At 37.5% G+C, this 10,430-nt stretch overlaps 1 protein-coding gene across 2 annotated transcripts; it reads right to left on the bottom strand.

Moving 5' to 3' along the window:
- Positions 1–479: 479 nt before the first annotated feature.
- On the bottom strand, positions 480–9,106 carry LOC107012171 (serine/threonine-protein kinase Nek6-like). Of its 2 annotated transcripts, XM_015211938.2 has the most exons (13): positions 8,790–9,106; positions 5,703–5,769; positions 3,736–3,801; positions 3,573–3,619; positions 3,292–3,337; positions 3,120–3,200; positions 2,999–3,041; positions 2,864–2,913; positions 2,476–2,557; positions 2,348–2,397; positions 2,170–2,243; positions 2,007–2,058; positions 480–1,922 (listed from the first exon to the last, which is right to left on the bottom strand). In XM_015211938.2, the coding sequence occupies exons 1-13, from the start codon at positions 8,906–8,908 to the stop codon at positions 744–746; spliced, it is 1,956 nt and encodes a 651-aa protein (XP_015067424.1). In that variant the 5' UTR covers positions 8,909–9,106; the 3' UTR covers positions 480–743. The 2 variants fall into 2 exon arrangements, with proteins under 2 accessions (XP_015067424.1, XP_027771640.1); XM_027915839.1 differs by lacking the exon at positions 5,703–5,769.
- Between the last annotated feature and the right edge of the window lie 1,324 nt (positions 9,107–10,430).

Raw genomic sequence — 10,430 nt, 5'->3', positions numbered from 1 at the left:
TTTTGTTGACAATTTTTCTAAATGCAACCCTTCAATACCTTATGAGCATACATTGTTTGTTAAGATTGGGGACCAAGGAAAGATGCTCATTATTTGTTTGCATGTTAATATCTTATTTTTACTGAAAATTGTCGTGTCATGTTAGAAGATTTGAGAACTCGATGAATGATGAGTTTGAAATGTCTGACCTCGGATAATTTTTAATATATAGGCTTGAAGATTCTGAATGAAAGATGGGAGTTTTTCCACCCATTGTCTTTCTTCTGTTACATACTTCTTATTTTCTTCTTTAGAGTATAACACTTATTCCCAAAAGAACATTTCAACAATGACAAATTTTCATAATAAAGAACAAGGTAAAAGCATCACCTAATGTTCAAAAGCAAGAAGCTGAAGTAATGTTCAGAAGCAGTTGTTGCTTCAGAAGGAGCACACTTGTCGTATAATATAATAATAATGGAAAATCAAAAGAGAAAGCATTAGCAAACTAAAGTTTAGGGTAATTTAAGATCTTCACAATTTCATCAGATGTACTACAATTACACTCTCAAACTAATCCATCAAGCCTCCAACAATAACTTAGTTCGCACCCACACCGGAGAAGCTTCTTTCAAAGTAAGCTTTCCCATAAATCAAATCATTTAGAAGGTAACAAACAACAGTCAAGCTAAACATCTATGTCAACCCACACAAATCACTCTGTACAGTAGTTTTTCAGTAAAGGGAAAGCTGCCATCACAAAATCACGATCCCTTGGCCAATTTTTGTGCACTCATGAGGCTTTTAGTCAACCATATTGCCGTTTCTCTGGATGAAACTGCATCATCACCAAATGGTTTCAGCACACCAGCAAGCTCATCAATTTTTTCCTGCTTGAGTAGTCGTGCACAAACCTCTAAAAGGGATTCCAGAGCTTCAGCTCTTTCTTGAGTCGGATTTTCCCAGTCGTTCTTGTGCCCGTCACCAGCTAAGGCAGCTAGTGCCTTAAGCAGTGAAACCCTATCATCTAGTGCTTGACGTTTAGCATCTTCAACCATATTTGCATTCTTTTCTATCTCATCTTTAAGTGGGCTTGACCTATTTCTTTCAGAAGCTATGTGGTCAACAGAAACTCCTTTAAACTCACCAACATTTTCACTTTCAGATGCATGACACCTTAGTTCAGCATCAATATCAGATTTTGCAGGTCGTGTAGTTGATGAAGTGCTTTCTTCATCATAAGACCGTGTTTTCTCAGTGGAGCTTCCACTAGACGAAATCATTCTGCTAGGCTTTGCGGAGATACAATCTAGTTCATTCAAGTCTGCTTCTCCACTGCCACTTGGCGTGCTCAACTCCTCAAGGTCTTTTGTTTTGTCATCCTCCCTGTCGCCTTCTTCAGATTGTTGAACATGCTCAACAGAAACTTTTTCTTGCTCATCAGAGTGCATATTTGCCATGAATCTTGAAGAGTTCGCTGTATTTGTACTTCCTTCTTGCAATAAAGGGTCGGATTCATCGTCTCCATTGCAAATAGCTGCCTCAATAGCATCCCAACATTTAGAATCCACACCATCTACAAATATCTTTGCGGAGTAGCTAGTAGGATCAACTCTCTTAGTCTCAAGTTTGGCTTTAAATGCGTCATAGTTCTCAGATAAATTTCGTGGCCGAATGTTGTCCCTTTCATCAAAGTGAAAAACAGGACCCTTCTCTTTAAGCCCAAGAGATTTGTCACTTCCATCAAAGTGAAAAACAGGACTCTTCTCTTTTAGCCTTAGAGGTCTTTCTCTTATGAATCTAGGACTGCCACATTTTCCAGGTGATTGCTTTGTTTTTTCCTTTGGGCTGTTTGGAGACTTCACTGGAAGAAAAGCAGATGAAGGGTTGCGGCAGTGAAAGAGGTATGGCTGCAAATGTTGATGCCTTAACAACTCCGCAGTCTGAAAGTGATGACGAAAAAACAAATCAGAAAGACTGACAATTTCAGATTTAATTGCATTTGAATATATGCATCTTGCACTCACTGTTGGTCTGTGTTCAGGGCTTTTCCTTAGCATGCTTTTAATAATCTGTTTCCTGGAAGCATTGATCCATCTTGTCAGTTTAATTATTAGTGGCTAGATAAACAATTATAAGTGTTAAGTAGAAATAAGAACCACTTCTTAACAATGGTTGGAAGCTACTTACAAGTTGGAGGAATATATAATTGGAAGTGGTGATAAAGAGCCCCTGTTTATTTTATTGATAAGTCCTGTCATGTCCTGCCGAATAAAAAAACCTTTCAATGTTCCACACAAATAATATATAAAGGTAAACGATGAATTATGAATTATGATGTTCATAGATAGCTGAAAAGTCAACGTACTGGAGCTCTAAATGGTGCCTGGTGTGCAGCAATTTCAAACATACAGCATCCTACAACCACATCAAACTATTGCTTCATTATTAAGGAAATAATAAAAAGGAAATGCATTACTTCGCCAGTTCTCTTACCAAGAGACCATATGTCAGATTTGTAGCCATATGGTATATCAGCAAGGAGCTCAGGACACATATAGTTTGGAGTACCAACAGCCTGTTTGGAGGCAACAAGTCACTAATATAAGTTATTGGCGAAGTTAGAACTAGTAGCATGTTCCTCAAGCACATAAGGCAGGGCATTTTATAATTGAAAACTACCATACACAGAAATCACAACAAGATGACATACTATAACTAAACAGAACACCTAGTTTTCTCAATATTGGAAAGGAATGGGGTGCCCTCTAGCTAGTCACTACGTAAACATATTGAATCATTTATTAAGGCGATCACAGTTCATTGCTAATAAGCAGGAGCTAATTTTTCCACTAAGCTGTATGAATATACAGAGAACTCGTACCGAGGAAGCAAGGCCTTCTCCATCTAAAAGTTTTGCGAATCCGAAATCACCTGTGTAAAAAAAGCAAACAGATTTGATTCATAGATAACATAAAAGCAAGGAGGGTGCTATGATGCACTTGGTTGTCATTCTTACCTAGCCGGATGTCACTGTCCTTCGTGACAAAAATGTTAGATAACTGAAATAAATCGAAGTAGTTCATGTTAAAACATGTCATACAAGTAAAGCTCATTAATAGATCAGGGCCTGTTTATACCTTCACGTCTCTGTGTAGAACACGGTTGGAGTGCAGATAATCTACCGCCAGTAATAGCTGAGTCAGCCATTTGCAGAGTTTCTGCACAGGAAAAAGTTGGTGAACACATAAACTTTAAGTGAACCACGCTAGTATGGAGAACCCATTATGATGGAAGTTGCATCTAAACTACCTCTTCTGTAAAGAGAGCTCCTCTAGACTTCCTTATGATCTTTGCCCTGATTACCCAAAAAACAGAAAAGACATTGTCTTCATATTACGCCATAAAACATTCCCATGATTTTGATGCTTTCAACCTTGTAATTTAGAAGGTGTCTAAAGATTCTTCATATACAACCATAATAGGGTAGTTCAATCAACAAATATGTTTTGACCATCTTTTGGGAGAAACGTAAAATTAAAATGTCAATAAAAAAGTATTAAAATGCTAGCAAGTCTAGGATAACCACTCACATATCTCCACCTTCACAATAGTTGGTAACGATGCATATCCAGTTCCCCTGAAAGGAAAACAAAGTCAACCCTGTATTGAGGCAACTCGATATAGAATTTTGCTCAAGTCAAGGATAATTATTTCAATTCCAAATCCTGTTCTAGAAACTGAATAACATAATACCTTCTCGACCCAAGCATCCTTGTACTCCACGATATATGGATGACTTAACTTAGCTATCAGATCCATCTGCCATAGAGTAATACATACACAGATATCATCAGATATTAATTAGCTTAACATTATGCAAACCTATATACTCAACATAGTATCATTCCATTTTACGTGGCCTGACTCTTGATGAGAATACTAAATAATAAGAGAAGCTGAACATGTGTGGTTTCAAAGGTAAGACTCAATTTTTTCGATAGGTAAAGGTAAAAGTATACTTTTTAAGCTAATATACCACCAGGCGAAGTCCTTCATGGCTTATTTTATTATTAATAGTAATAAATCTCAAATAGGAAGTACAGGGTAAGACTATAGTTAACTTATCAACTGCATAACTTTTTTGACTGCAATGCAGCACTATCTATTTGCTACCATAAACTCAAGAGAATCTAAGGCTGCGGCAGAAGGTTTTCTTATTAAAGGTCATCCCATCTCTGACAGGATAATGACAACATAATAAGAGAAAAGGAAATATATATTTGACCCATTGGGGCGTATAAAGTTCTTCACAAAAAATTTTTAGGAGCAGTCACCTAAATTAAAAAAAACAAACTGATTTTAGCATTTATTACAAGTTCAACAAGTAGAAAAATCCACAGATACTTATACAATCTAAGAGTTTCAGTCAACTAAATTCAGAAGTTTGCAAACTTCTGCTATAAGATTTTGGTTTGTATGGTCACACTCACAATAGTTCTCCACGTTTTTTCTCTACCAAAAATTCTAAATTCCAATATTAGTTCTCTTGCACCCCAAATTATCAGCTCATGCCACCTTTGGAATTCCATTAGTTACCTTCAGTTATTTTATTTTTCCTTATGTATCTCTTGTTACCAAAGGATCTACTAATCAAGTAACAAAAAAACAAATAAGTAATTTGAAAGTTCTATTTCTACTTCAGCTTCATCCGTAGTTAATCTAGGACATTGATATCCATACTTCATCCTGTTGAGCAGATGCCAAGAAATATTAAACCATATTTACAGTTTCAATTAGTGGTATCCAACACAGAGGTCACAGAATTCGTTGGGGATATCATTGAAGATTTTCACCAATATACTTAACCATTCGTCTAATCATCATTATTAAACTACTAAGGAAGATTGCCCATACAAAGAAGGGTTTGAATTGAAGCACTATTCTTTCAAATGTACAAGAGTAAAATAGTGAAAAACGACATGCCAAAAGAAATAGCAGTTCTGTGATATGAGAGTGATGATGAATGACCTGGCATTTGTTCAAAATGCTCTTATTTTTATAGGACTAGATTAATTAAGTTCTAATTTTTAAGAAAAAGTTGCCTTCTATTGTGAACTGGAATTTGTCTCAAGGACATTCATGACTGAAGACCAATTTAAAGTTACGGAAATGCTTAAACTTAAATTTGTGGAATATTTATTTCATAATAGAAAGCAAATGCAGCAGTTGGAAACAAAATTAAGGATTGTAAGGAAAGGACATTGATGGCTGACGATGAAAGACAACAACATACCCAGTGTAATCCCAAAAGTGGGGTCTTGGGAGGTGGTGTGTACGCAGCCTTACCCCTACCATGTAAAGGTAGAGAGGCTGTCCCAGACAAGAAAAGAAGTAGGCACAAAATTTACGATAATGGATTTATTGACCTCAATGAGGCAGTTAAAATATTGGATAAGAGACACAAACTATTGATTATAGATATCAACTTCAGTTAGGTACTAATTATGATGCAACGCTTTTGTCTAGTATAGCTTCCCAATGTAAAATGTAAGAGGGTCATTAAAATAAGCAACCTAACTTTAGTTTTCTCAGTTTAAGCATTGAATTATGTACCCATGCATTTGGTAAGAAGCTGAAGTCTCTGATCAAGCTAACATCAAAATTAGGTAATATAGGAAATTGATTAAAAGAATACAATATAATGAAGCATTTGAAGTGACCTCTTGAAGTGCGGTACGTTTGAACTTGTCTCTCTGCTTTGCTAAAGGTATCTTCTTCAGAACATACCTAAAAGGAGGAATTTGTATTACTTGTTAGTTAAAATAATTTGAATGTTGTAGGAAATGGGTTCAGTATTAGGCATGGGCTTTAACTCAATAAGAAAAGGGTCATTTAAAGTTGTATCATTATGTCACTGCAAATGCAAGAAAATATTAATTGTGGTCACAACAAATCACTTTATTTTCAAGATCTTCATCAGCACATAACATTTATTATCTCAAGACTTCTCTTTTGGTAATTAAGTGACATTTTATTAATTCAGAGACAGAAAAGCAAAGCTCCTCCAACGAAGACCCTTCGGGAGGCCAGTGGTTTAAGCTTGGACATCCATGTTGGAGGTCTCAAGTTTGCCAACAAAACCAAGGGATTTACCTTCTGGATCGAACTTGTCGCAATGAGCTTGCCTACTACGGGTTTGCAAGCTATTGCATAGGAGCGAGTGCGCACCAAAAGTAGGAAAAATAAAAACAAACAAAAAGGCTCCTCCTACCCAGCAAAAATTGAAGCTGGTACCTGTTGGGCTTTGTGGAGGCTTGTGAGCCGGCCCGACCCATTACTGAAACCCTAGGTTAACTATTTGGTTTTCCTATAAATATGATCCTTGTATTTGTAATTCAAAATAGTAGCACAAGTGAAATAAAAATCCTCCTGTTACAGTCGTGGAGTAGGGAAACCGAACCACGTTAAATTCTTGTGTGTCCCGTTTGTGTTCCGTTTCTCTTTTCTCTAGATTATTTGTGTGTGTTGTGTGTTTAATTCCCAACAATTGGTATCAGAGCGAGGTTTCAACAACACTGTAACACAAATTGTGAGAAATTGTCACCTAGGGTTCTTGTGTGAAGAACTGTGTGCAGGAAGGAGTGTGCCGCCGCCGTTCGCAAGCTACAGCCGTGCAAGACGCCGTTAAGGGAATTGCCGAAGGTGTGTGCGATTTTTTTTGTGGTGCAATATTTCTGACGAAATTACCAAGATCTGAAATTAGTTGTACCGAGTATCTCATTTAGTCCTTTGAGATGACAGAAGATGGGAAGTTCCGAATTGAGAAGTTCGATGGTACAGATTTCAGTTGGTGGAAGATGCAGATTGAAGATTTGCTGGTTCAGAAAGATTTGGACGTAGTGTTGGGTGACAAGCAAGGAAAATTGTCTGATGCAGAGTGGGCAGTTTTGGATCGGAAAGCTATGTCAGTTATCCGACTCTCGTTGACCAAGAATGTTGCGTTCAACATTCTTAAGGAGAAGACAGCGAAAGGCATCTTGGAAGCCTTGTCTAACATGTACGAGAAGCCATCTGCAGCAAACAAAATTTTTCTGATTAGAGAGTTGGTGAACACAAAGATGAAGGAAGGCAGTTCAGTTACCGAGCACATCAACTCATTGAATTCGATCTTAGCCAGACTTTTGTCAGTTGGCATTAAGTTCGATGATGAAGTTCAAGCTTTACTACTGTTATCATCATTGCCTGACAGTTGGTCCGGAACGGTTACAGCAGTTGCCAGTTCAGTGGGACCTAATGGATTCACCTTTGAGAAGATTCGTGATCTCGTTCTTGGCGAGGATGTCAGAAGAAGGAGTTCTGGAGAATCATCAGGTGATATGCTAAACGTCGTCAGAGGCAGAGGAAATAACAGAGGTAGTGGGAGCAGGAACCGAAGAAGGAGTCAGTCGAAGGCTCGGGATGGCTCAGGTGTAACATGTTGGAACTGCAAGGAGGTGGGGCATTTCAGGAATCAATGCCAGAAAGACAAACAAGTCAACATTGCAGAAGACAGCGTCAACGAGGATTTGTTTATCTGTTGCGCGGAGAGCAATGTGGATTCCTGGGTCATGGATTCTGGTGCTTCTTTTCACGCTACCCACAGCAGTGAAGCATTGCAGAATCTGGTTATTGGAGACTTTGGAAAGGTAAGGCTTGCAGACGATAGAGCTCTTGATGTTACGGGCATGGGTGACATGGTGCTGAAGACGCCAGTCGGTTTCTGGACCTTGAAGGATGTCAGAGTTGTTCCAAGCTTGACGAAAAGTTTGATTTCTGTTAGGCAGTTGGATGAACAGGGACATCATGTGAAGTTCGGAAATGGGCAGTGGAAGGTCGTGAGGGGCAATCTTGTCATGGCTCGTGGAACAAAAAGAGGATCGTTGTATATTGTCGGATTACCGTCTGAGGGAGTGACCGTCCCAGTTCAGAAGAAAAACAAAGTCCGGTTCACAGAATCTCGTGGGCAGAAGAAGGTTGTCTTTGCAAGAAAGAAACCCAGAGCCACAGGTCAGATTCAGGATGAACGAGCAAGGAAAGGTTCAGGAAGACCAGTCAGAGGCGTTTGTGGCAGTGGGAGCACCGGCCGTGCTTCAGCCAAGGCTCCTAGAAGACAGTGGGTCAAGAGAACCAGTATTCCAGCTGTTGATACGTCTCCAGAAAATTTCTTGCTGAGTATGGAGAGTGTTTGTTCTCAGGGAGTTCTAGGATCCGGCAGTTCGTGTCTCAAGTGGGAGCCGGTAGGGACCGAGGACGAGTCAAGGGCAGTTTCAGCCGTGACTGATGTGTTGAAGCTTCGGGGAGCTTCAACGGGCCTTTCAGTTGACTGATGAGAAGGCCGCTGTAGCAGGAGAGAGTTGAAAAAGATTACTAGAGATACAAGTGTTCTAAGTGGATGGCAGTTGAAATTCTTCAAGCCTCCAAGTGGGAGATTGTTGGGCTTTGTGGAGGCTTGTGAGCCGGCCCGACCCATTACTGAAACCCTAGGTTAACTATTTGGTTTTCCTATAAATATGATCCTTGTATTTGTAATTCAAAATAGTAGCACAAGTGAAATAAAAATCCTCCTGTTACAGTCGTGGAGTAGGGAAACCGAACCACGTTAAATTCTTGTGTGTCCCGTTTGTGTTCCGTTTCTCTTTTCTCTAGATTATTTGTGTGTGTTGTGTGTTTAATTCCCAACAGTACCTCCAAAAAGAAATCTACCACATCCTGATTTGGTAAGCAAATAGTAACTGTTATGAGGAAAGAGAGAGAAAATAGTTGCTTACTTCTTATTATCAGTGGTATTCATAACAAGAAATGCTGTTCCAAAAGCTCCTCTTCCAATTTGCTCTACCACTTGATAATCATCAATCTTTGACTTGCTGCTACCATTCTGTATCTCCATTCTACCCTCAAAACAAAGATACAAACTTCAAAAGCCAAATCTCTAGTCTCAAATTAAGGGAAAAAAAGTAGGGATTATTCAAGTAAACAAAGCTGTTAGAATAAATTTGCATAAAGCTATAATGATGTTAAGCTGCAACAACTATGTGTCTTTGTGGGTGTGAGAGAGAAAAAAACAAAGGAAGACAAAGAATAGGGCCCATAGGGAAGAAAAGGGTTGGTTGGGCTTGGAATTTTAGCAACACAACAAAATTCAACTATTCCCAAATTTATTTTTTAATTAGAAAAGTCAAATTTTACCCCTTCCAAAGTATATATTATTAATTATATAAATTCCTTAGTCTCAACATTAATAATCCACGTATTAAAAGACTAAGAAAAAGCATTTAGCCTTGTCACACATGAGTGGTATAGAAATAAATTTAGGTATATCGCACCATGTTGGTTTAATAATATTATGAGCACTAACTAAAATAAACAATTTCTGAAAGGGGCGTAGTCCTAAAGGGATAATGTTAAATAATTTGAAAATTTAATCAGAATTTGATTAAAAATTTTAAAAGTCTATAATATTTTTTATTTTAAAAATAAATTGATTCTTTTAATTTTTTAATTGAGAGATATTAAAGTTAAAATTATAAAAATATTTAGAAAAGTAAAATAACATAATGTGGAATATGTTATTTTACCATTCTGATCAAATTTTCTGGTCAAAAATACGAGGGAATATATATAGAGAATGGTACGTGTAGGTGATATAAATGGAGGAAAGTTTTGATAGGAAAACAAGTGAGGGACCAATTGAAGACCTTTGCTTGCAATTCCAGAATCAATAAAAGGGTATTCCAATTGACCATTTCACACACAAGGAAAAAAAATGAACATCTTCTAAATGGGTCATAGCCATGATGTCACTATCATACACTTATATGGAAGAATTGAATACCACGACCCCAAACGTAATTTTTAAGGATTGGGACTTATTTGTTTTTATTTTTTTTCAAGAAAAAGAAAACAGTAATTCTTGGCTCAAGGATATCTCTTCAGTTTTTAAAAAAAAATTAAGACATTTCTCTCTTTTTTTTCTTCTTCCCCCAAAATCATTATTGTACTGCAATATTCTCTCGTTCTTTATTCTCTATCTATGTAATTATTGGGGGAGGTTGAACTGAAATTTTATCACGATCTGAAAACTCAGATCTTGATGGCACCTATGAAGACTTATTGTTAGGTAAGTCATATCATATCAGGAACGATAAGAAAACAAACATAATGGACACAATCAACAACCAACGAGAAGATAACAACAACACAAAGGGATACACATCTGAAAAACGAAATGACATAAATATACAACAATACAAGATCCAATCTCACTAACTGGTGGATAAGGGCACAAAGCTACTATACTAAAAAGAGTACAAGCTACAAAAACCAAAATAAGTACAGACTTGTTTCAAATGCAAAAGACTAGCCAAAAACTATAAACAGAAGGAGACGAGTCAAACTAGGACGTCATCTCT

The sequence above is a fragment of the Solanum pennellii genome, chromosome 3 (genome assembly GCF_001406875.1).
Source record: "Solanum pennellii chromosome 3, SPENNV200".
NCBI classification, from domain to species: Eukaryota; Viridiplantae; Streptophyta; class Magnoliopsida; order Solanales; family Solanaceae; genus Solanum; species Solanum pennellii.
The sequence above is the reverse complement of the archived record's forward strand: the minus strand, read 5'-3'. Positions and strand labels throughout refer to the sequence as shown.